The sequence below is a fragment of the Macaca thibetana genome, chromosome 13 (genome assembly GCF_024542745.1).
Source record: "Macaca thibetana thibetana isolate TM-01 chromosome 13, ASM2454274v1, whole genome shotgun sequence".
In the NCBI taxonomy this organism is placed as follows: domain Eukaryota; kingdom Metazoa; phylum Chordata; class Mammalia; order Primates; family Cercopithecidae; genus Macaca; species Macaca thibetana.
Genome location: NC_065590.1, coordinates 35,592,284 through 35,619,455, shown reverse-complemented (window position 1 = coordinate 35,619,455; position 27,172 = coordinate 35,592,284). Strand labels below are relative to the sequence as shown.

The window sequence follows — 27,172 nt, the reverse complement described above, 5'->3', positions numbered from 1 at the left end:
AATGCAACGATATACTAACATGAAACATGATAATACAGTATAAACTTAAGTAAATATAAAAGCAATTAAAGAAATTTTAATACCAGGTTTTAAAAATTTGTTTTGAAGGAAACAGAAGAAATGTGTGTGATGCTTATCTCTAATTTGCCTAATAAAGGATATTCTATAGAAGAAGTTTATGACTTAGCAAAACCATTTGGTGGTTTAAAGGATATCTTGATTTTATCATCTCATAAAAAGGTAAGAGTTGATTAATAGCTGTTCATATCCTCTGCAAGCAGGCTTTGAAAAACACTACATTTACTTACAAAACTAAAAAGAAAGTGTTTAAAAGCAGTATCTCAAAGTAAACTTCCAAGCTAAGGGATTTTAAAATATAAAATACAAATATCCTGTATTTTAGTATTGTTGTAATGAGACATAGTTTTAATGATGGGGACAGATGGCTTTCTAATATGTCAAAGTTTTACTCAAGATTTTAGTTTAATAGGAAATGTTTTATATCTTTAATATGTTTAATAAATAGGAAATGTTTTATATCTTTAATATGTTTAATATGTAAGTATATGTATGAGAAAGGCTTATACCAGCAAACTTTATCTATTTTGGCTTTTTAGGAAGCTATATTTGTAAGATTTTGTAGATCATTCTTCTACTTGTATTTCATACTCTTTCTGCTCTTTTATCAGTGATACTCAAATGGGAAGTAACCATTTTCAGACTCAGACTAATGATGTCATCAATACTTAAAACAATCTAGGTTTATCTTTATGTTCTAAATTTTCTATAAGCGTGTGTTGGCTTTGTGTTTTTAAAACAACACATTAAAATGTATGTAATAATCAACTTGTAGAAAGTATGTTTAATCGAGCGAGATTTCAGGAAGTAGTTTAAGTCATGGAAATGACACCATTAGAATAGTGGGAAGAAGTGTTCTTAAAATAGAAAGGAGTTGGTAGTCACTAGAGATCTTTGAAAGTAGAATAGGATATATGTTTTGAGGCACTCAGAGCCAGTGTACTTGAGAAAATGGTAGAAGAGAATGAGTACGAGTTATATGTAATTTCACATTATGTTAAAAGTAGATTATTTGAATGATCGCAGAGCTCAGTAAATACACTAAAACCCATTGCATTGTGTACAGCGATTGAACTTTAAACCTAAGTTATCTGCCCAGTTTTGAGTGGAGTTGAGTAAAATTAAAATATTTGGAGACTTAATGAAACTACTTTAAACATTTATGAAATTAAAATTAACAAATTAAAATGAAAATTTAAAAACTGAAGAGTATTTGTTTTTAGGAACAGGATTCCACATCTGTATTATGCAGTAACATTTTAAAACTACAATAAATAAATAGACAAACAACCTTAAGAGATAATTCATTTCAAATAGGCTTACAACTAAAAGTAAACATATAGCTTTCTACCTCATTAACTATCAAATATATGGAAGAAGTTTCAACCTCTACTTACCAAGGTGTGAAAATTAAAGCCAAAATGTATGGAGCTACAGCTTTATACCTATGAAAATAACAGAATGAAAAATGACTTCACAATTATTACACTTTTTTTGGTTCTTTATTTCTCGTATTTCTCATATTTTGTCAATAAATTTGTTTACTCAAGAAATACTAATATTGATTAGAAGTGTATCTGCTACATGCCAGATACTGCTCTAGGTACTAAGGATACAGTGTTGAATAAGATTTTTCTTAATGTCAGTGGCTAGAATGTCTCTTCTTTTTTCTCTCTTTAGTTTGCCTTAGTATAGTAAGTTTAGTCATTCATTATTTCTTGGTTATGGTTGTAATATTCTTAGTCTTTGGGCCTCATTTTTCTGAGGACTGCCTTTTGTATCTTAAAAATATTTACTAAGTTGTTCAATTCACTTGACTTTGAAGTAGTTTGTTTATACTTGTAAGTCTGTTTTTGAGAAAAATTAACGTAAGAATTTTTTGTTACCGTAATTTCTATTTTAAAAGGCGTATATAGAAATAAATAGAAAAGCTGCTGAGTCTATGGTAAAATTTTATAACTGCTTCCCCGTATTGATGGATGGAAATCAACTCTCAATAAGTATGGCTCCTGAAAACATGAATATAAAAGATGAGGTAAATCAGACCACCATTTTTACTAGCTCTTACTAAGTTTTTAAATCAGATTTGTTACAATCTGTTATGTTTTCTAGTTTTCCACTTTGGGTCACATTTTTCTCACAGACACTAAGAAAGCTTCTTCCTGTCCCTCCAACAATCACCCAGTCACCCATCCAACTGTTTGAGAGTTACTTTCATTGTGAGGGAATCCTGTTCTTCATGCATGTTGGGATGGAAAAAAGGTTGAATTTTATCTAAAAAAAAAAAAAAAGGTTTCTCTCTTACCTTTCTGCCATTATCTGTCATCTAAACTAGGATTCTGGAAGTTATCTTTAATTCTTTTTCTATCATTTCTTACATTTAGTTTCTTGCTAAATCTTGTTTAACTCAGTGAGCTTGTTCCCTCTTCCTCATCCCATATACCATTGCTTTATCTCTTAAAAACTCTTACTAGTCCAGGCATGGTGGCTCACGCTGGTGATCCTAGCACTTTGAGAGGCTGAGGTGGGAGGATTGTGTGAGCCCAGGACTGCAAGACCCAAGACCAGCCTAGGCAACAAAGTGAGACCTCATGTCTACAAAACTTAAAATAATTAGCTGGGCCTGAAGGCGCACACCCGTGGTCCCAGCTCCTCAGGATGCTGAGGTAGGAGGATCACTTGAGCCCAGGAGTTCGAGGCTGCACTGAGCTGTGATTGTACCACTGAACTTCAGCCTGGGTGACAGAGGGAGACCTAGTCTCTAAAACAAACAGACAGACCGCCTCCTGGACCTTTTGCGTATACAAAAGTAATTGTCTTTTCTACATACACGCTACCTTCAGTTTTATAAAACTGCCTCAAGTTCCTCAGCTTTTATCTCATGTACACACCCTTCAGTGCCTCTATGTGGCCTATAAACATTTATTGTCAACTGCTAAGAAGCATGAGGTAGAAATATTGTATGCATTACATGAGGTAGAAATGTTACATCCTCTCTAGAGGCAGGTAGAAATGCATGTAATGTAAAAACACCTTTCATTAAGAATCACTGTAATGTGATATAATTGGCAAGATTGTTTTATACACGTCAGTAGTATCAACAAGAAAAAAAGTTTAGGATCCTCAGTCTTACAAAGTCCAAGTTCCTTTGCCACACACAAAGCCTTCCATTAGTTGTCCTCTGCCTGCTTTGATATCCTTGTTTCATGATGTTCTTGACCTCTTCATAATTCAGTAGCATCAAATCTGCATTTATGCTCTGTGCTGTTTTATTTGCCTGCATTTCTGTTCTTTCTCATCTCCTGCTTTGCTTAGTTAACTTTTCTTTTGTAATTTGAATTATCTTCCTGTTGTCTAAATTAAATCTCTTTATTTATATGTGAATTTGAATGTCTTTCCTAAATGGTACTGTCTTACTAGTCTTTTATGTTCTTAGGGGATATTAGTCTTTTATGTTCTTAGGGGAATAAGAAGAATTAAATTGTATGAGTTAGGATGAGGCTTGTTGAGGAGAAAAAGATTTTTGGAAAGAATGTAAATCTTGCTGCTGCTTAATTTTATGAAATACTTTGTAATGCATATTTGTATAGATTGTCATGTTATAAATCTTACCTAAGTAATTATTTATTTGTATGAGAAAGAGCTTATACCATCAACCTTTATCTATTTTGGCTTTTTAGGAAGCTATATTTATAACCTTGGTAAGAGAAAATGACCCAGAGGTGAGTTTTGCATTTAAATGCTTTTGTATACTTATTTAATTGATGGAAACATTGTTTTACTTGTTTGCCTTTTAGGGATTAAAACCTTAGAACTAATTTTAAGATATTGAGGTGATGGAAATGTCAGATGGGTCTTCTTGGTACAAATAAAAAAATAAAGGGTTATTGTAGTCCTTAATGTGAAAAGATTGTTCAGGTACTGGAGTGCATACTCAGTGGTCTAGTAGGTCAATATCTTGTCTGAGGATGTTTTGGGTAAACATTATGTTGATAGTAGAGATATTTTACTTCCCATTTTAGTACATCGTTTTACTGATTACTCGTATGTAAAATCAAGACCTCACTATCTTCCCCCATGTAGTCATTTTCTTACTCTTGGGAGAGAACATCATCTAACCTGTGTAATAGTTTAAGTTAACGTTAATCTGTTTTACGGTTTGTTGCTTCAGCTGTGGTTTTTTCTATGCTGTCTCTTAAAAAAAAACTACAGGCAAATATAGATACAATTTATGATCGATTTGTACACCTTGATAATTTACCGGAAGATGGACTTCAGTGTGTACTTTGTGTTGGACTTCAGTTTGGAAAAGTGGATCACCATGTATTCATAAGTAATAAAAACAAGGTAACAAGTTCCCTCATAATTTAGCTATACATTCTATAAAGAATATATAATCCTGTATTCTGACGATCTGCAACTTCTAACTCAGCTTCTGATCTGAAGCACCTATAAATATTAACCACTTTGCACGATTATGATAAACCAGAATATTTTATTCTAGACTGTGCCGAGAAAGAAGAGATGATCTCTCTTTTTTCCGAACTCCTAGTTTTTAAGGAAAAATAAGACTTACACAAGGGGGAAAGGTAATATAGTGCAGACAGCATTATCTTACTGGGAAGTTTAGACCTGAATTCCTTTGGCTCTCATCTTAACTATCTTTGTGGTCCTGGCTAAGTTGGTTTACACTTATTTGTAAAATGAAAGGGGTATTACCCAATATTTCTTTAAGTCCCTTCCAGCTATGAAACACCTGAGTTAGGTCTATTTGTTTGTTTATATGGAAAGAGAGAGATATAGATAAAATAATTGCTGGATGCAGTGGCTCACTAATCCCAGCACTTTGGGAGTCCCAGCACTCAGCCTCGGCTGAGGCGAGGGGATTGCTTGAGCCCAGGAGTTTGAGACCAGCCTGGGCAACATAGTGGGATGCCGTCTCTACAAAAAGTTTAAAAATTAGCTGGGCATGGTGGCATGTGCCTGCGGTCCCAGCTGCCTGGGAGGCTGAGGCAGGAGGGTGGTTTGAGCCCAGGAGTTGGAGGCTGTAGTAGGCCGTGTTCACGCCATTACACTCCAGCTTGGGTAACATGGCGAGATCCTGTCTCAAAAATAAAGTAATCATTCCTTACTTTCATGATTTGGCCTCTTAAAGAACCAAAAATTATTCATCTGTTTACATTTGGTATGCCTTCTGCATTTAATATGTGTTTCAGCTATATGTTCATTAAAATTAAATTTTTGTCAGCCATATTATTACCTAGAAAGGCAGGGTTTTACCTAAAAGTGGACAGTATTCATAAAGAGCACTTAATTAACCAACAACTAGATAATTTCTTTGATACGCTTCTGACAAATAGAGCATAGAATGGAATATGATAAATAGTGTGGCATAGAATGGAACGTGGGGCACAGATGGCACATAGGAATTCTGAACCTTTCTTGTAAACATTTTTAATCCTCTATTTAAAAAAATACCTATCATTCTCTTCAGTTTTGCCTTGCCTTTACAACATTTTAAGGATTGCTTTCTCTTGTTTCCTTTAAATAAGGATTAACCTTACCTTTGTAATCACATATCTGAAACCTGAAAGAAGAATATATTCCAAACTTTTAAAACAATTAAAAACATTTTTATTGTAGCAAAATACACAAATTTTACCATTTGTAAGACATAAATTTAACATTTTAACCATGTTTAAGTGTTTTATTAAGCACCTTCACCACCATCTATTTGCAGAACTTTTATCTTCTCAAACTGGAAGCTTTCTATCCTTTTGACAATAACTCGCCATTAATTCAGCCCTTATCAACCTTTTTTTCTGTTTTTATAAATTTACTCTAGTTACCTCATGTATGTGGAATTGTATTTGCTTTTTTGTGACTGGCTCATGTCACTTAGCATAATGTCTCTAAGGTTCATTCATGTTGCAGCATGAGTCAGATTTTTCTTCGTTTTTAAAGCTGAGTAATAATTCTGTTTTATGCATATAACACATTTTTATATCCACTCATCCGTTGATGGGCAGTTGAGTTGCTTCTTCCTTTGGTCTGTTGTGAGTAATGCTTCTGTGAACATGGGTATACAAATACATGTTCAAGTCTCGGCTTTCATTCCTTTTAGGTATATACTAAAAAGTGGAATTGTTGGATTATGTGGTTATTCTAATTTTAATTTTTTTAAAGAAATATTCATAACTTTTTAATCTTCTCCAAAGGCAATTCTTCAGTTAGATAGTCCTGAATCTGCTCAGTCAATGTACAGCTTTCTGAAACAAAATCCACAAAACATTGGTGACCGTATATTGACCTGCTCATTATCTCCAAAGATAGACTTACCAGAGGTAAGATTTCTCTTGCTTCAGCTTTTGTGCTTTTAGAAAATACAGAGAACATAAAGGTCAGTCTTAGGCAGTAGTCAAAGTGTTTCTGTGTTTAGAGATGATTTTGACAATTTGTTTTGCAATCAGTGTTCCAATTTTCATAGTTTATAAAGCAGTATAAATTTGTCTAAATGAGAATAAAGAAATTTTCAACAGTGTAACATATATACATTTGCATATTTATTGTTGGCATGTAGGTATCTACATTTTTGTGTACAGTGACTCCTTGTATGTAACATGATTGTCTCCAGAATGCAGCTACTTTGAATCCATTTTGGCTTCCTCTGGGTAGAAGGAAGTTTGTTTATTCTTCTTTTTGTTTCAGTTATATTTATTATAAACTGTTTTGGGGTTAAGAAATAAGATTTCACAGGTTCTTGGCTTACGCAGTAGTACATGAAGGAAAGCTATGAATAGTCAACCTTTGAAAGCATTAAATTCAAACTCAGATATTTTCTCCTTGTATTCCATTGTATGCTGATGGCAGAGGTAAATAATGGGACCTTACATTTGGTGTCCATGTGTTGTTTGTCAATCTGTTAAAAACCTTGTACTATCTAAAGAAAAAGGCAATTTCATCATCTAAATCTAAATTAGAGTATCTGTAAGTAGATGTATTACGATAGGTACCAGTTTAAGCACAAATGAGTGGCTCATTTCACTTGATAATTTCAGAAAAAATATTTTTAAAGTTTTTAGCTATTCCTCAGCAGAACATGCATTTTTAAAAATTTGTCATTTATATTTTTCAAGTTATTATTTAGTTGTGTTCAACTAAGTTCAAAATTAAACACTGACTGTACAGAAATCCTTATCCCGGAAATACAGTCCCAAATTCTTAGAGTTAAAAGAAAATTAAACCAGTGAAAATTTACATAAACTTCTGCTTGAATTGGTACTTCACTTCCTAAGTGCTTACCCAGAATCTTATTCATATAGCTTAAGTTGGATAATACATGTGGCTTATTTATAACCGTTTTTAATTGACTACTACTTAAAATGAGTAAAGAATCAACTTTATATTATCCTCTCTTCAACACCTACTGTTTTTGTTAGACTGAAATGTTACTTCTTTGTTTAGTATGTGTGACCTTTATTTCAATATCTGTAGTTAGCTTGTATACAAAACAATGTAGCACTCCATTCTAAATACTGAAAACTAGTATCTGCATTTTTGATATCATGAATATGAAAATATTTACTGCAGAATTAAGTAGTAATGAGAATGGGTTTACAAAGAAGGCAATATGTAATATGTGTCCATAACCTCTACACTCACAGGTGAGTTTCTTATATTCCCAGTCATTTCTCAAAATGGTGCCACATTGTCATTTTCATTAGTGTTTAGATTATGGTTTTCTTGTATGGTTTAGAGTTTGTATGTTGTTGTTGAATGGGGAAAAAAATGGCAGTCTTCATGTTACTCTGATCATCTGTGTAACTTAGTTACTATTTGTTCAATGAAATCTCCTTTCAGAGCTATTCTTGTGACTCTTTTCTAAAGTCAGGGCCATTTGCTTTGTCGACCAATTATACACCTTTGGTTTTCTTTCATTGTTTTTCTGAATTATGTCTGCTTTTTCTTGGATTCTGTCACATCACAGGTTTTCTGTTTGCTAGAGTACATTCTCAAATATATATATATATTTTTTTACCCCAGAAAGTATGTAGAGGCAGTACATTTTCTGAATCTCTGAATGTTTGAAACCGACTTTATTTTGCTCTTACGTATTTCATTGATTGATTGTCAGGATGTAAAATTCTGTGCTTAGGCTATTTTTCCTTTGATTATTTTTAGCATCCAGAATCCAGTATTAGGAGAAGGCTGATTTGGGTCATAACTATTTTGTTCCTCTGAAAGGTTTTAGGATTTTTATGTTAATTCTTTAAACTAGTTTTTATGTTTGTTGGTTTTAAAGACGAAGTCTTAACTGTGTCACTTGGGCTGGGGTACCGTGGTGCAATCATGGCCCACAGAATCCTCAACTCCTGGGCTTAGGCAATCCTCTCACTTTAGCCTCCAGAGTAGACTCTAAGGGCATGCCACCATGCCCGGCTAACTTTATTTTTTAATCTGATTTTTGATTTTTGTTTGTGTGTGTCGATGGGGACTCACTGTGTTGCCCAGGCTGGTCTCAAACTTCTGGCGTGAAGTGATCCTCTACCCTGGGCCTTCCAAAGTGTTGGAGTTACAGGTGTGAGCCACTGTGCCTGGCCCTAAACTAGTATTTATCTAATTCCTTTTCTGTATGCTTACATTTAGGTATTAGAATACCATGATGAACATTGTTTCAATGTCCTAGGCCTCGAGGATTATATTTTAGTGGAGGAGATAGACTATAAACAGATACAAGTGGTAAAAAGACTGTGAATAAATAAGTTGAGATAAAAAGAGAATGATTAATGTGGGGAATGTGTATCTTAAAGTAGTCAGTGATAGTCCCTCAGCAGAAGAGTTATTTGAGAGACCTGACGGAAGAGAGCAAGCTTTAAGAAAATTTCAAAGAGGAGATTTTTTAGACAGAAGAACCAGATCAAAGGCTTTAGGGACATATTGAGTGATTCAAGAATTTCTAAAGAGAGGGTTGGTAATGCTAGTCCAATGAGCAAGGTTTTTTCTTGGTTTGGGACTCATTTCCTACATCCTGTGTTTAGAGCAGGAAGTTTTTCTTTTTTTTCTTTTTTTTCCTTTTTTTGAGGCGGAGTCTCGCTCTGTTGCCCAGGCTGAAGTGTAGTGGCGTGATCTCGGCTCACTGCAGCCGCCACCTGCCGAGTTCAAGCAATTCTGCTGCCTCAGCTTCCCAAGTAGCTGGGACTACAAGCACGCGCCACCATGCCCACTAATTTTTTTTTGTATTTTTAGTAGAGATGGGGTTTCATTATGCTGGCCAGGCTGGTCTTGAACTCCTGGCCTTTTGATCCGCCTGCCTCAGCCTCCTGAAGTGCTGAGATTACAGGCGTGAACCACTGCGCCCAGCCGCAGGGAATTTTTTCTATTATTATTTTTTGATTTATTTCCTTCAATTTTTAATATTCTATTTTTCTGGAAATAGCACCAGCACTGATTTCGTAGATACTATATTCTCTTGAATTTTTCTGAGGTTGTTCCTTTGAGTTTTTTAAAAGGCACTTCAGTTGTCTGAAATATCTTTTCTTTAGTTTACCTTGTTCACTTTTGTGCATTTGTTTTTCTGTTATTCCTTTATGAATAAGGAAGTAAGTTGACCAGTATAGGTATCTGATGTAGAGTTCCTCTGATACCATATAGGGTTTTTTTTTTTTTTTCCTCTAATAAACCTTTCTCCTGAATGGAAAGCTGCTAATAAACACTGTCTGTAATTGGGACTTAAAAACCATCATCTTTAGTTTTGGCAGTATCATTAGGATATAAACTAGACTTATCACCAGATATCCCAGTAAAGGAAGTCTTTACTGTTGGACTCAAACACCTATGCCAGGAATCCTCTCTAGACACATTGAATTTCCTTAAAGCACCGTTTTCAGTTTTTAGTCTGACAAAATCTTTCTAGAAAGTTTCTACCCAGAGAATGCATGATTTCTCAGAAAAGGCTTTCTTCTATTATGTATAAGCTCTAAATGGCAGATATTTTTGCCATTTTGTTCACTGATGCATCCCAAGTACCTGGGACAGTGCTTGGCATATAGGGATGGATTTTTAATTCCTGCCCTTTTTGAGGGCTCCAGAATATTGCTTTTTTGGGACCCACATACCAGATAAATAAAATATCAGATATCAGACAAATATTTAAAAGGATTATTGTTCAGTTTTGTTCAGCATTTCTAGGTATTTTGAATAGGAAACTTTTTTAGACAGCTGATCTCTCTTAGAAGTCTTTTAAAATAATTCCACAAGGAAGATGTTGATATTTCACATTTATTGTTTAGGGAAAAGATAGAATTTCCAGGCTTCTAAAGTTAAAAAAGTTTCTCATTTATATCATTATTAAGGAAACTTATTTTTTCACTAATGTAAGTTACTGTGTGTGACCTAATTTGGAGGTCTTTAATTAGAAAAAAAAATTCTAGAACCTGATAGTAATGTAGACACTGAAAACTAGCTGCTTTGATACATTTTTAAGAGTTTTTTTTTTAGCTTAAATTTTAACTAAAAACATTGCTTTTATAGTTAAATATTTCAAATCCAGTGGAATAGCCTCTAATAAAATGCTGATTATATTACAGGTGCAAACTGAGCATGACCCAGAATTAGAAAAAGAAAGGTATGTTGCTGTATGTTTACTAACACTTTTGTGTAGTATTTAGTTTCTGAATTTTATTGCTGTATTTTATAGTAATGACTCACATGTAGTGAAAAGTTCTATTCTACATATTTATTCTGTGTACATATAGGCTTGCTACAGTTTTCTTTTTGGATTCAGCCTGACCTAGGAGTTTTCTTTGTTGTTTTTTGTTTATTTACTCTCATTTAAGTATTTACTGAATATTTAGGATAACTGAACATATAAACAGTTTCAATTAAATAAACCACTTCTTTATAAAATGTTTTAAGATTCTCCAATAACTCAACTTCACAAACAGTAATTACATTGTTTTTGTTAGATTTTCCTATTCCAAAATAAACATGATAGTAAAATTTTAACCTTTTAACGTTACTTAATTTCATTGCGTATTTTGATATTTTTAAAAACAACTGGGTCGGGGCAAGTAAGTGTCCAAAAAAATTATGTATACAGTTTTGCATTATCAGAGCAATGAAAGCTTGTTTTTCAAAGTCTCCACAAAGTGGTGACTTACAGCCTTGTTTTGACCACATAAAGTACACCCTCTCCTTAATAACTTTCTCATTCTGATGAGTGTCTGCCTTATCACCACCGTTGTTCCACCAATTAATGACTTGCCTTTCACTGCTATTCACTGTAAATCACTGATTTAGAATATTTCTTTTTCCTCCTGTGTACTGAGCCATCCGTATTTATTAATCCATATTGTAAGAGCGTATATTTGTTTGAAACAGCAGTTTGAAAGTGTTTAAATATGAAAAGTGTTTATCTGATGCACTGATGTTAAGATCCCTGTAAAACAGAATGTCTTAATGGATTTTTCTTCTCAGTAATTTTCATAAAATCAGATTATTTTAGTTGATAAAGATGATGAGTACGTTAAAATATACCAGGAACGTTAAGCAATAGGTTTGCTCTGTGTGTCAGCACAGGGTTTTTTAATTTGTATGTCATCATACCAGGTGCATTCACATACTTAAGAAATAGTACCACCAGCAGTGTGTGATGTGAAAGCTCACAAAGGGCTTAATAAATAACAGTGCCAATGTAGTACTATATATAGACCTAAAGATTGGTCACGAAAACTCTGTGGCAAAACCCATTTTATTTCATTTTACACAGTTTTTTTGAGGTCCGCATGAAAAGTTGTTGTCCATAGCAATAGCAGTTGATCATTGTTCTCCTCTCATTGTTTAGACATAACTTTTAAAATTGAATATGTTTCTTAATGACTTTGGAGCTATTCAACCTCATAAAACTAATTTTTAAAATTAGCACCAAAAACTTATTAATTCCCTTTTTTTTTTTTTTTGACTTACATTAGAGAAAAAAATGTGGAGTATGTCCAGAATACTAAACGTTTCTTTTGGAGTGAACTGATGCTGAGAAAATACTATTTGTTGGTTTTGTTGTGTGTGTGTGTTTTTTTTTTAGAGACAGGGTCTTGCTATGCTGCTCAGGCTGGCCTTGAACCTCCTGGGCTCAAGCTGTCTTCCCACCTCAGCTTCCTGTGTAGCTGGTACTACATGCACTTGTTTTGTTTTGTTTTGTTTTGTTTTAAAGTGCTTATGGTTGCCAATTCATTATGAATATGATACTTTTGTTTATAACTAAACTATTTAAATACTGTTTAGAGGAAACTCACGTGGATACAATCATAATTTAATAATTCACATTATGTCTGTGCTCATCCTGTTGACATGTAAACAGATTAAGGCCACAAATAAGAATGCTAGATGAAATTTTTCTAATTCATTAATATTAGAAAGTAACCAGTTGGCCTCTGAAATAAACACTAATCTTCAGTGTTGTGAAGTCCCAGTTTAAAGTTTCTCAGGATGTTTGCGTTTCAATGTTAACGTTTGTTCTCATGCTCAGCTTTTACTGTATGCTTTTTCCAAAGACTGTGAAATTCTGGTATTATTGGGATATTGGGGCAGGAGGGAGGAGTGGCAGATGAGATATCTATATCTCAAATGCCTTTCTGGAATCCTTTTTTGTTCCATTTCCCAGAATATGGCTGTGTTTTCATTTGATCGTTACAAAGGGTGGTTGTTTAACTTTGGTGTTAATGTAATTTATTTGACATTTCAAACTCTTTTCAAACTAACTTGATCAATATTGAGGCTTTTTTCCCATATTAGCCAGAAAGCAGATACTAGTTTTGGTAAATGACTTCCCTAAAGAGAACGCTATGATTTAAAAAGACTAGCACTCAAGGACAAATATGGAATTAAATAATTTTTCTGAGTAGACCTGTGTTCTCTGTTTCAAGTATGGAACTGCAGAATGATTCAGTTTGTATGAAAGATAATAACTTTTTTATTGAAAAACTTGTAAAGGGGAAAGTCTTGCTGTATCCTTGAGCCAGGAATCAAGGTCTCCATTGTTATTCTAGCCCCATAGATGTTTTTACATAGGCGTAAGTTTCTGAAGCTTTTATATGCAGTACAGTAATGAGGCAGGAATTTAATATATTCATTATTGGAAATGAGTCTTGTAATTTAAAGACAAAAGCTTGTTTTGAGAAATAATACTCATATACCTGCTGTAACTGAATGTCACTACTCTTTTTCCTGTTGTGTTTTGCCACAAATTTTATTTTGAATTGTAAAGATTTGAAACTGTTAAAATTAGCCATTTATATTTTGAATAAAAGGGGTGTGATTATTTCAAATAAAAACCGTTTTAGCATGCAAAGAATAACTTGCACAATGAATAGAATATATATTGATTAAGGTTTAGGGTCAAGAGGTATTTCTGTAATCTGGTAGAAAAGTTTTCTCCTCAGGATGTAACTTTGGGGCATGAGGGAAGACCAGTTTGGTTCAAATGATTTAAGACCCTGATGTGGTAGCACGACTTATTCCAATACTTCTTAAATATGGTTAACATCTCAGCACACAGATATACATCATCTTGTGTTGTTAACTAAAGGGTACATGGCCACCCTCTAAGAAGCAGGTCAAAAGGATGATGGCTCATCCTTTCCTTCCTTAAAAAATAGGAGAAGAAAGTCAATACTTTCTAATAGGTTTTGATATGATAGGATCACTTTCTGGTGTCTTTCTCCAATCTGCTGCTTCTCATTATGTGAATATATTTGGTAAATTTTAATTTGCATTGATAGCATGTTGGGCATTGTTTTTGGAAGCTAAGATTTTCCTTGTTCTTCTTCAAGAAAACCTCTGATTTGTGGAACATTAATATAAAAATAACTTATTTTGTGTCTACCTCAGTGAAGGTACTGGAATTATAGGACCACTCACTTTTCATATACTTTAGATTTGGGGGGAGACCATGATGAAATAAGATGAATTACATATACTTGGCCATGCATTTCTTCCATTTCTTCTGAATAATATTACTTACACATTTAAGTTAAATATTAGAATTATACATTATTCTCTTGAATTGGGAAGGTTTATTTTTTTAACATATGTCTTCTTATAGCCAAAGGCAAATATTTATAATAAGACTGTATGTTCACATAAGGTGATTGTATAAGGTTTTGTCACTAACTTTAAATCTTCACTAGAGTATATAAAGAATACTTTCCAAAAAAAGTTTTAAATATTATTAATAAATATGGTTCTTAGGTAATTAAATATTTCACACCCCCAAAAAATAAAAAGGTGATATGATTTAGAGTATGGTCTTTTACCCCCACCAGTTGCTTTTATGTTCTTTTTAGGTAAGGTTCACTTATAAAGTTTTAAATCGTAATGCATGGATCATTAGTTTTATTGTAGAACTGTACACATATTTTATTATTTCAGTTACCACTGTTGGGAATAGGACCTGATAATATTTGAAGTGTCTGAGATTCACATTTGTCCTTTCAGTGTCAGGGGTTAGCTTGACAGAGAAGGGAAAATATTGGCTATAATCACATGAGCACAAAAGGAACATATCAACAGTCATAATTTATATTATTTACATATTTCCATCAAATCATCTTAGCCATTTTATGTCAATTGGTTGGATTTCCCAGTGCTTATTACGAATGCATCAGGAAGTCTTAACAATTGGTGTCAACAGGATTCTTTATAATGGTTGAATTCTCATCATAGTTTGATTTTTGTTTGTGTTTTTGTTTGTGTTCTTTTTGTTTGTTTTTAAATACTTTTAGCCCTGACTTGAAAAACAATCCAGTTGATGAAAGTGAGGTGCAAACAGCAACTGATAGTCCCTCTGTTAAACCTAATGTGCTTGAAGAAGAAAGTACTCCCAGCATTCAAACAGAAACTTTAGTACAGCAGGAAGAGCCTTGTGAGGAAGAACCTGAAAAAGCAACATGTCATTCTGACTTTGCTATTGAAACTTTGGAGCTTGAAACTCAAGGAGAGGAGGTCAAAGAAATTCCTTTTGTAGCATCCACTCCAGCCAGTGTTGAACAATTCACTGAAAATGCCGAGGAGTGTGCTTTAAATCAGCACATCTTTAACAGTGACTTGGAGAAGAAAGAGGCAGAAATTATTAGCCCTAAAACAGCATTGTTACCATCTGATAGTGTGTTTATAGAAGAAAGGAACATCAAAGGAATTCTAGAAGAATCTCCATCTGAAGCAGATTTCTTTTCTGGAATTACACAGACTATGGTAGAAACTGCAGCTGAAGTAGAAAAACATGAAACTGTTTCAGAAATATCGCCATCAACTTGTATTGTGACGTTAGTACCGGGAATTTCCCCTGGGGATGAGAAGACAGTGGATAAAAAGAGTATTTCTGAAAAAAAAAGTAACATGGATGAAAAGGAGGAGAATGAATTTAATACTAAGGAAACCAGAATGGGTCTTCAAATAGGAACAGAGAAGGCTGAAAAGAATGAAGGTAGGATGGATGCAGAAAAGGTGGAAAAGATTATGGCAGCAGTGAAAGAAAAGTCTGCAGAAAACACTTTATTCAAGGCATACCCAAATAAAGGAGTGGGTCAGGCTAATAAGCCTGATGAAACTAGTAAAACTAGTATTCTGGCTGTATCAGATGTATCTAGCAGTAAACCAAGCATCAAGGCTATTATGGTCTCTTCTCCTAAGGCAAAAGCTACAGTTTCAAAAACTGAAAATCAGAAAAGTTTAACAAAATCTGTGCCCAGAGATCAAATAAATGCTGAAAAGAAACTTTCAGCCAAAGAATTTGGTCTGCTTAAACCTACAAGTGCCAGGTCAGGCTTGGCAGAAAGCAGCAGTAAATTCAAACCTACTCCGAGCAGTCTTACCAGAGGAGGCAGTGGAAAGATCTCAGCCCTGCAAGGCAAACTTTCTAAACTGGATTACAGGGACATAACAAAACAATCTCAGGAAACAGAGGCTAGACCTTCCATCATGAAACGGGATGACAGCAACAATAAGGTGAGGAGGGTAGGAAGAATGGCGCAGTGTGTCTTTGAAGTGCTTAGCTCCGCTGCTGTAGCTATGGAGTAGGAGATGTAATTTTGTTTCATACTTTCATCTCCTCACTCTACCCCAGAAGCTTCCATTTCCTTTTCTTAAATGATTCCATTGTTTAAGCCAGTAGACATTTAGAGTATTAAGCTCAAGTTCATAATTTATTGACAAGTTTGAAAAGCATTATTTGGATACAATTTGGAAACAACTGTGGTTTAAAAAAAAAGTCTGCTGTGAATCTCCTAAGGTGATTTACCACTCTGCTTCTGAATGGGAAACTGTTTCCTCTCTTAAATTGAAGCTTCCTTTGTCAGGTCACTGATTGCCTAACTAGACATTGTGGGACGAAAAGATCAGTAAAACTGAATTTAACTACAACTTGTAGAGACTGTGCCTATACTGTTTAGTGACTGTTGACTTAGTTTTGTATACGTGTTAATTTGCATAATTGACTGTATTTGGGTAATGTTTACTGGGGTTTTTTTTTTTTTTTTTAAGAACATTAGTAATCTGGTTGTAAATTCTGTTTTTCTGTATTTCTTATTTACTATTTCAGACTTTGACTGAGCAAAACACTAAGAATCCTAAAAGCACTACTGGTAGAAGTTCCAAATCTAAAGAGGTAAAAAATGGATCACAGACCCTAACCCTTCTTTTTCATCTCCATAGTTCATCTATCTTACAACTTGTGCCTGCCTTAACAATGTTAGAGAGTAAGCATATAGAGCAAGGGATAGGAATGAGATGTTTCATTTTTAACTTATCTCTAATTCTACCATTAATTTACTTTTTGACCTTGAGCTAGTCTAAACACCTTGTGTTCTTGGGGTCGGGGGGGTGGGGGCGCAAAATGTTATACAGGGACAGAAAGAGAGTATAGTAGGGAAATACCTCCAATCTCATATTGACAGGAATAGGTTGTAGACACAGAGAAAATTATATATGTAAAAGAGACTGACATTTGACTTGAGTCATCCTCATTTTGTTAAAACAGGTTATCCTTTTGGCTGTAATTGAGCCTTAAGTGGATGGTCTCTAAGATTTACTTTACTGGTACCAAGTTCCATTGTCAAACATATTTTATATTTAGTTGTTATTTTAGGTTTTTACCATTCGTAGAATTTTTTTTCAGTCATTTTACTTTTCTTATCTGGTAGGGGATAAATTTGGGCCTATGTCGTTGGGGCAAGGAGAAATGTTACTAGTTTTAAGCAGAAATAAGGATTATGGCTACTAAAGCAGAAGTAAGGATTACGGCTACTTCATTTTGCTTTATTAACTTGATACTGCAATCGCTTGCAGATACTCTCCCTAGAAATTACAGGGTACATATTCTAATGTCGTTATTATATATAATAGCAGTTGATCATTGGTAACACACTAAGTGTATAGGAGCCCCGGTAGGAATTTATCTTCTTTACTATTGATAGCATTGAAAAAATTACAGATACTGTTCTTTTCAAATACAGTTATATTAGGCATTGAGTCTTAGTAATAATTTTTTCATACAACTTTCTCAAAATGTAACCATTATATTTCTTTTATTATTATTATTATTATTACTATTATTATTATTATTATTACTATTTTGCAATGAAGTTTTGCTCCTGTCCCCCAGGCTGGAGTGCAAAGGCACGATCTCGGCTCACTGCAGTCTCTGCCTCCTGGGTTCAAGTGATTCTCCTGTCTCAGCCTCCCAAGTAGCTGGGATTACAGGCGCCTGCCACCACGCCCAGCTAATTTTTATATTCTTAGTAGAGACGGGGTTTGACCATGTTGGCCAGGCTGGTCTCAAACTCCTGACCTCAGGCGATCGGCCTCCCAAAGCGCTGAGATTACAGGCATGAGCCACCCACGTCTGGCCTGTATTTCTTAAAATATGTATTCTATATATAATTAATTAATGTGTAATCAGTATATACTGATAAATAGAACAGACTAATTAGCTGTTTACTTTCTAACTATATTTGAGGTGCTTTTAGAAGTCCAGTAAGTCTCCTAGAACTTATTAGATGTTTGACATATGGAACAGTACCTCCTTTGTATTGTCTGACAAGTACTTTAAATGTATTTTTATGTGTCATACTTCAAAACTCATCATTTAGGAAATGTAATCTTAATGAATTGAAGTAAAAGTGAAATTAGGTTGATATTGTTAGGATTTTACCTTCGGCTTATACTTTGTGAATTTATAGCTAAGTCATTTGTGGGGCTTTAAAAAAAATAACTCTTAATTTTAGCCTTTAGGAAACCTAATTTGCACTGAAATTCTCCCACATGATCTTCATGCACATTTATTGTGATTATTTGGAATCTAACCAGTGGTCAAAATTTGTTTATAATACTATGATTTTTAACTTTCCAGCAGGAACCATTATTTCCATTTAATTTGGATGAATTTGTTACTGTGGATGAGGTTATAGAAGAAGTGAATCCTTCTCAAGCCAAGCAGAATCCACTAAAGGGAAAAAGGAAAGAAACTCTCAAAAATGTTCCTTTCTCTGAACTGAACTTAAAGAAGAAAAAGGGGAAAACTTCTGCCCCTCGTGGTGTTGAGGGAGAACTATCTTTTGTAACATTGGATGAGATTGGGGAAGAGGAAGATGCAGCTACACATCTAGCACAAGCTCTAGTCACTGTGGATGAAGTAATTGATGAAGAAGAACTAAATATGGAAGAAATGGTAAAAAATTCAAATTCACTTTTTACATTAGATGAATTAATTGACCAAGATGATTGCATTTCCCACAGTGAACCTAAAGATGTTACTGTTCTGTCAGTGGCTGAAGAACAAGATCTCCTCAAACAGGAACGCTTGGTAACTGTGGATGAAATTGGAGAAGTGGAAGAGCTACCTTTGAATGAGTCAGCAGACATAACTTTTGCCACTTTAAATACTAAAGGAAATGAAGGAGATACTGTAAGGGATTCCATTGGCTTCATTTCTTCTCAGATGCCCGAAGACCCTTCTACTTTAGTTACTGTAGATGAAATACAAGATGACAGCAGTGATTTGCATTTAGTGACTTTGGATGAAGTAACTGAAGAGGATGAAGACTCTCTGGCTGATTTTAACAGCCTTAAAGAAGAACTTAATTTTGTTACTGTTGATGAAGTTGGAGAGGAGGAAGATGGAGATGATTTAAAAGTTGAATTAGCACAAAGCAAAAATGACCATGCCACAGATAAAAAAGGGAATAGAAAGAAGAGAGCTGTGGACACAAAAAAGACAAAACTTGAAGCCTTGTCCCAAGTGGGTCCAGTAAATGAGAATGTTATGGAAGAAGATCTAAAAACCATGATTGAAAGACACTTAACAGGTAGATAATTGGAAGGGGTAGTCTTTTTGTTTTATGAGGGGATTACATTTAAAATTAATTTTAAAATACATGTTGTGGCATTACCAATAATGTCACCCAGTATTGATATTAGAGGCCAACAGACAGTTAAAAGTCAACAATAAATTTTTCAAAGAAATGTGTACAAGTTTCACAGTTTTTTAAAGTTACACAGCAGAACTTGGTCCAGGTTATACTTCAAGAAAGGATGACAAAAAAACAGAAAACAAACTAAAGTAGCCAAATTAGAATTGAAATGAAAATGATATATTTGTATTGTGGGAAAAAGACAACTTTTGATAAATAGAAGAACATTTACATCAGATTGCCTCCCAGTTTTTGCTTAGACTTAGGATTAAGAACTATTTATAAAGGAACTATTTTATTTTAAAGTAATATGGTAATGATACAGAATAGTAGGGCAGCTCACTTTCCGAGCTTGAGGGAGATAAACATAATTTCCATTAAGAAAATCTTGAAGCCAAGTATTGTGGCTCACATCTGTAGTCTCAGCACTTTGGGAAGCCGAAGTGGGAGGATCGCTTGAGGCCAGGCGTGTGACACCAGTCTGGGCAGCCTAGCAAGACTCCATCTGTACAAAAAATTAAAAAATGAGCCAGGGACAGTGGCATGCGTCTGTGGTCCCAGCTGCTTTGGAGACTGAGGCGAGAGGATCACTTGAGCCCTGAAGGTCGAGGTTGTGACGAGCTATGGTTGTGCCACTGCACTCCAGCCTTGGTAACAGTGTGAGCCACTTTGTCTCCAAAAAGAAGAAGAAAAACCTGAAAGATTTAATTCAACTAAGAATAAAATACTAGGAAGGTCCCACAGGCTTATGGAACAAATTAGGAAAACAGACACCATAAGAAAAGAAGTTAGAAAAGCATAGTTATTTGGAAAATGATAACTGGGAACAAAAGGAAATGCTTAGATTAAACTGAGTATTTTAAAATAGAATTCTTCTATTTTATATTAGCAGTAGGCTTCCCACCCAGATTTGGGTATTTTTTGCAAAAATGTATAATGGTGATTCGGACAGTATAATATGTTTAATTTAAAGCAATTTAAAATCTGTTACTAGAGCAATAAATTAGGACTTTCTTTTTAAAGCTAAAACTCCAACCAAGAGAGTTAGAATTGGGAAAACTCTGCCATCAGAAAAAGCTGTTGTGACAGAACCAGCAAAAGGTGAAGAGGCCTTCCAGATGAGTGAAGGTAAAGCAGGATTGTTGGAATGGGAAGGAAAGTTACACAACACAAGAGAGTAGTTGAAGTTTTACAGATCTAGCTAAGAAGAAAAGTAGAAAATCAGTGGAATGGAGCAGGGGTGGGAAACGACAACTATAGTTATTAGATGTGGGTAAGATTTTGATCTTTGTAATGTAGAGAGAATGGATTATTGATATTAGAATGTGACAGATTAGAGGAAATGATCTTCGAAAGGTTTTCTGACCATGTTGCAGCATCAGAGAGAAATTATTTATTAACTGGCTATTATTTGTGGACCTTGCTATATGGATGCTTCTAAGCAGCCAGCCAATGAATTAAACAAGAAATCTTAATAGCATTTATAAAATTTAACTTGAAACAAATAAGGAAATGTCTAGTGAGAGATAATACTTTAGTCACTCAACCAAATATTTGTCATATTCATTGTATTGGGCATCTTTCATAACAGTGTTAAAAAGGGTAGACGAAAGTACATAGCTCCTGCTCTCAAGGGGTTTATTGATTCAGAGAGGTTAAGCAAAAAATCAGCTTACCAGTATGATTTAAATAGAGCACTATAAGGATATCACTTTTACCATTCTTTTTGTAGCACCCTCATTGCCCTCTTTCTTTCCTATCCTGTCTTCTCTAAAGAAAACTTACCAAGTATGATTTGGTCCAAGGAGTTAATTGAATTTGATTTCAGGTGGGCTGTCAGTGCTGCTCCCAATATATTAGAGGTCTCCTTCCTTTACTATTTCCTAACCAGATGTAAAAGTAGCTTTTTCCCCACTATACATCACCTAGCCCGTTTCTCACTGGATGTCCTTGCTTTCGTTTTTATTTCCCAGAGTAAATCTAGGATCTCCCTTGTCTACCAACTTATATTTTGCTTTGTACACATAAAATTTGGCCAAGTTTTTCCCATTGAAAGAAATATCCCTTTGACCTTGAAATCTCTCTAGCTCTATCTTTCCTCCTTGCTTTTAGAGCAAAACATCTAGAAAGAACCACCTACTTTTACGTCTTAATTTCCCATTGAACTGGATGTATTTTGGTTTCTTTCTCCTGCCGCCTTCCTGAAAATGATGTTGATGACCCCCAATAGGTTGTTGTCAAACGTGATTTTTTAAAGTGTTTTCTTCTTAAGTTAGTCTTACTCGACTTTTCCACATGATTGGTTACTTTTGATTATACCCTCTCTTGAAGCTCTTTGCCAAGTCATGTCAAGTGGGTATTCCTTCTTCCTTGTCTATTCTTTTCCATAACCAATCTTTGATAACCAAGCTATAGGTGGTAGTTCAGTAATTAGATTCTCGCATGATTTCACGAGGTCACTCCCAGACTTCAGAATTTCTGTATGGTAGGGCAACTTTAGCAATCAGCTTGCTTAGAACTACCTCATTGCAACCAAGTAATATAAAAGGATGATTTAGTTACTGCTTACGTAACAGTATATTTCTGCTAATGAACAATATGTTTTGACAAAAGGACCCAGCTTAAGAAAAAGTCATTTTTCCACACAATTGTAAACCTAAATCATTTATTTTAATTTATTTTAATTATATAATTTTAATATATGTTATATATTATTAAGATAAATGTGCCTTTGGAGTGGCAGGAACAGATACGTTTGGAAAAGTTTATTACCCTGATGAAGAAATAAACAATTATAGAAAGAGATTGGAGGCAAGGAAACCAGATTATTTTAACCATCAAGTTAAGAAAAGGTTGATACCTTTTTCTTATTGACTGTAGGACTTGATCAGTAAAATGTGAAGAGTAAGAGTAAGTAATGATTTCAAAGTTCCTGGCCATCCCCTCAGGGAATACTAAAGAGTAGCCCAGATGTATGGAGGGAACACTGAACTTGAAGTCACAAAGTCTTCGTTCCACCCTGTGTCACTCACTAGCTATGCAACCTTGGGCATATCTGTTTATTACCTCTTTTGATTGTGCTTTCTCCATCTCTGAAGAAGTAGGGATGGGATAATAATGATTTGACCTGCCTATCTTACATGAGATAAAAGCTAAATGATTATATATGTAAAAGGGTTTTGTCAAGTATTAGGCAACAGTAAGGCATTTCAGCTACTGAGGGTAATCAGAATTGCTTGGAATCAGTCTTCATTTTTGTCTGTCCCCAAGATCATAGTATGCAGTCTGCTAACATTGAGTGCTGCTTACGTGTTACTCACTTTGGTGGGCTTTAACATTTATATTAATAATTTTACTTGTGATTCTAACAGGGGTCTTAGGCTATCAGTTTAGGCTCAATTTTCTAGGTTGGAAGGGCCTCAGTATTGGGCCATGGAATCAGTTTCTGCTGGTACCCTTTTCCCTTAATCTCCACTCTGCTCACCTTAGCACTTTGCATATATAAGTTCTCTTGCCAGTAACGATAGGACTTGTATTAGTCTTTAAATTCTGCCTGGAACATATATAAATAAAATTTGCTGTTAGCTTTAGACTGTATTCCTAAATCCATTTGAATGGATTTACCCATTTATTCCTCACATTAAAGAATCTTGGAGAACATTGTGCAAAGAATGGCCAGATGGGATTAACCAAGGGAGGTTTTCTCTGAGTGTTAAGGTAAGAATTATCCAATGTTAACTTTACAAAGTCTGTAAATCTATTCTGAATAGCTTTTTTTCCTTGAAAAATTTTAGTCGATGAGGAATCTGGATTAAAGGATTCAGAACCAGAGCGAAAACGCAAGAAGACTGAAGACTCTTCTTCAGGCAAATCAGTGGCATCTGATGTCCCTGAGGGTAAAGTTAAAATGACATTTTTTTCTTACCTATATGAAATAAAAATTCAACACCATAATGAGTATTCTGTTGTTCAGATGAGTAATTGGGTAACCTTGCCTGCACTGTCATTTAATAGTGGAAATTTGCATGTTTTACACAGTGGCATTTTTGAAGACAGCTTACTGGGCTGTTTTTACCTGAGAAGGATATTTTTACTGCACTCTTGAAATCTGGGATGTATCTCCTGTTTTATTCCTGGTACTTTCTTTGCCACTCTGGTGGTGAGAATTGAGTTATACTTGCCCAGGCAGAAAGTCACTCCAGTTAAGCAGAACATGCTGAAAGTCTTTGCTAGCCGACTTTGTTCATGGTCAGCTAAGGTGAGCTGAGGGGGACCTTATTCAGCCAGCATACTCCTCAATCAGACAGTTGCCCAACATTCTACCTCTTCTCTCTCTTTTATTTTAACGGGATTCCTAAAAGGTTTATTTTTATTGTATTTTATTTTGAGACAGGGTCTCACTCTGTCGCCCAGGCTGGAGTGCAGTGATGTGATCTCAGCTAACTCCCAGGCTCAAGCAGTCCTCTCACCTCAGCCTCCTGAGTAGCTGGGACTACAGTCATCTACCACCACACCTGGCTAATTTTTGTATTTTTGGTAGATACAGGGTTTCACCTTGTTGCTCAGGCTGCTCTCAAACCCCTGAGCTCAAGCAGTCTGCCTACCTTGGCCTCCCAAAGTGCTGGGATTACAGGCTGGAGCCACCTCAACTGTTAGGTTCTTTTTTTTTTTTTTTTTTTTTTTTTTCTTGAGACAGAGTCTCACTCTGTTGCCCAGGCTGGAGTGCAGTGACGCAATCTTGGCTCACTGCAGGCTCCGCCTCCCGGGTTCATGCCGTTCTCCTGCGACAGCCTCCCGAGTAGCTGGGACTACAGGTGCCCGCCACCACGCCTGGCTAATTTTTTGTATTTTTAGTAGAAATGGGGTTTCACCGTGTTAACCAGGATGGTCTCGCTCTCCTGACCTCGTGATCCGCCCGCCTCGGCCTCCCAAAGTGCTAGGATTACAGGCGTGAGCCACCGAACTGTTAGGTTCTTATGTAATGACTTGGTATTCTGAAGGATTATTGAACAGTTCTTTGTTATCTGAAGATTCTCCTTGGGAATCTATTCAACTTGGCATTATACCAAAGCAGTGGCATACTGCCTTTCCCTAGAGGCTCTGGAATATTATAGAATGTGTTAACGAAATAAAAACTTACGTTTTCTGATTAAAATTACTACTATTGATCCCTAAATTTATAGCAGTGTGTACTGTTCTTATATTTAAGTATATACTCTGCTTAATATTTTTGTCATGTTTAAATAAATTGATGAAGGCCCATTGTGGTGGCTCACGCCTGTAATCCCAGCACTTTCGGAGTCCAAGGCAGGCAGATCCTATAGGGGAGGTCGGGAGTTCGAGACCAGCCTGGGCAACATGGTAAAAACCCATCTCTACTGAAAATACAAAATTAGCCGGGCGTGGTGGCGTGCACCTATAATCATAGCTACGTGGGAGGCTGAGACAGGAGAATCACTTGAACCCAGGAGGCAGAGGTTGCAATGAGCTGAGATCGCACCACTGCACTCCAGCCTGGACGACAGAGTGAGACTTCGTCTCAAATAAATAAATTGATGAACACAACTGGAGATTAATTATTGTTAATTTTCTTATTTTCTTATCCCCTAGAATTAGACTTTCTCGTACCTAAGGCTGGATTCTTCTGTCCAATTTGTTCCCTATTCTACTCAGGTGAAAAAGCAATGACAAATCACTGCAAGAGTACACGTCATAAGCAAAATACTGAGGTAATTTTTAAAATTTAAAGAATTTTAAAATTCTTAAAAATTAAAATTTAAAAATATTGAGGTGTTGTTAATTGTCTTAGAATCAAATTATTTATCCACCCCAAACGTACATTTTCCCCCCCCTTTAGGAGAATGTTTATGCCAGTTTATTCCTCTTAAGTCCTGTTTTCTCTTTCAGTGTACCTTGCCTGTAATTTCTAGTCTTTATTCCTTTTCCTTGAACAGCAACATTTGCCAGAGTAGATTCTGCAGATCACTAAGTCTCATATGACATTCCATTATTAAAGAAACTGCGTATTTTGATGACCTCTTCAGTCATGTAGACATTAGCACTTTATTAAAGTTTCTAAATTGTCTAGCCTAAATGAATCCGCTTAACTTCATGCAACTCATTTATTAAACTGATTTAATCACAAAACCTTTTAAATTGTACTCATCTTTAAGAAGTGTTACTCTAGAGAATCGTCATTAGCCATAATTGAAGTGGTGGTTCTAGTTCCTGCTGAATATTTGAGAATTTTGTACATCCTCTCTGTTGAATTTGTGGCACAGACACTCATCTAATGTTTGTTTATTGAGCTGTTCTATGCCGGATGCTTATTTAGTCTCCTCATCAACTTCATGAGGTAGATGCTATTATTTCAATTTTAAGGATGAGAAAACAGACTTAAGGAGGTTACGTATCTAAACCCAAGGGCACATAGCTAGTAAGTAGCAGACCTAGGATTTGAACTCAGCTCTATTTCATTCTAGGCCCAAGCTCTTATACATTGTGCTTTGCTACCTATGTGCTTAACTTAGTTCGTTGTGTCACTTTTCCATTTAAAACCTTCTAGTAGCTTCATATTGCACTTGGTCTAATATCCAAACTTCTTATTTTGGGTCTTTAAAGCCCTGCATGATCTGATTCTTTTCTACTTCTCTGAACTCAGTTTTTTTTTTTTTTTGCATTCTGTGTTTCAGCTTTTCTGGCTCTCTTTGTTCTGTTTGTCATACATGAGAGGCCCATTGCTGCCTTTGCACCTTTATATTGCTGTTGTTTTGCCCCCTCCCAGTCTTACTTGCATGGCCAGTTCTTCATGTTTTTTGTCTCAAATATCAGTTCCCCAGAAAGGTCTTTGCTTAAGAAAGACCTAGCTAAGTAGAACCCCCCAAAAAGTTCAACCTCAGTTACCTTGTTGCTGTGTCTTTAAAGTGCTTACCACCACCCCCAAACTATTTTATTTTTTTATTTTATTGTTTCTCTTCTCCCATGAGAGTGTAAGCTCTATGGTATAAAAGATCCTATCTGTCCTGTTGCCCACTGAATCCTCAGGCACCAAGCGTAATACCTGGTGTATCATAAACATCAAATGACTGATGAATGAAAGGAAGAAATGTTTATATAAGGCACTGTGTTTATAATACTTTGCAGGATCAGTTTCTTTTAAATTATAAATATACAGTAGATAAGTTTGCACACATAGCAAAATAATGTCTAATAAGTATTTTATATTGCAAATTGCTTTTAACAGAAATTCATGGCCAAGCAAAGAAAGGAAAAGGAGCAGAATGAGGCTGAAGAAAGAAGCTCTAGGTGATTGGGGGAAAGTGGAAAGAATTATACTAGAAATTTGTTTAGGGTCCAGTTGATTTGTGTATTTTTGTTATCATTTAATTTGTAATTTTCGTTTCAGAAGCAAATATTCGTGTTGTACAAATTTCTGATTGCCCTAAATGTAGAGAGACTGATGGGGAAAGTATGATGGGTTTGATTTTTATATCAAATCATCAGGCATGGAGAAATATCTTTTAGAAGTGTTAAAATAAATGTTCCTACTGTATATTTAAAATACCATCTGTGTTTGTGGCTGATTTTTTAAAGACTTGCTTGCCTCTTATTGCAGACAAAAGTTTTTCACTACA

General features: G+C 35.1%; 2 protein-coding genes across 7 annotated transcripts in view; one reads left to right on the top strand and one right to left on the bottom strand.

Annotated features, from left to right (window-relative positions):
- ZNF638 (zinc finger protein 638) overlaps positions 1–27,102 on the top strand; it is a 154,216-nt gene extending 127,114 nt beyond the window's left edge. For 3 of the 6 annotated variants that reach the window (XM_050754359.1, XM_050754364.1, XM_050754362.1), the window contains 13 exons: positions 109–240; positions 1,985–2,113; positions 3,759–3,800; positions 4,291–4,425; positions 6,297–6,422; positions 10,665–10,702; positions 14,856–16,077; positions 16,670–16,735; positions 18,479–19,433; positions 20,562–20,666; positions 23,333–23,434; positions 25,149–25,267; positions 26,782–27,102. In XM_050754359.1, the coding sequence (XP_050610316.1) occupies positions 109–240; positions 1,985–2,113; positions 3,759–3,800; positions 4,291–4,425; positions 6,297–6,422; positions 10,665–10,702; positions 14,856–16,077; positions 16,670–16,735; positions 18,479–19,433; positions 20,562–20,666; positions 23,333–23,434; positions 25,149–25,267; positions 26,782–26,847 (3,237 nt within the window). In that variant the 3' untranslated portion in view covers positions 26,848–27,102. The remainder of the gene's footprint in view (positions 1–108; positions 241–1,984; positions 2,114–3,758; positions 3,801–4,290; positions 4,426–6,296; positions 6,423–10,664; positions 10,703–14,855; positions 16,078–16,669; positions 16,736–18,478; positions 19,434–20,561; positions 20,667–23,332; positions 23,435–25,148; positions 25,268–26,781) is intronic. The other 3 variants (XM_050754360.1, XM_050754363.1, XM_050754361.1) reach the window with 2 other exon arrangements.
- Positions 1–27,172, bottom strand: part of PAIP2B (poly(A) binding protein interacting protein 2B) — a 577,567-nt gene that overhangs the window by 217,722 nt on the left and 332,673 nt on the right. The gene's annotated exons all lie outside the window — the stretch shown is intronic.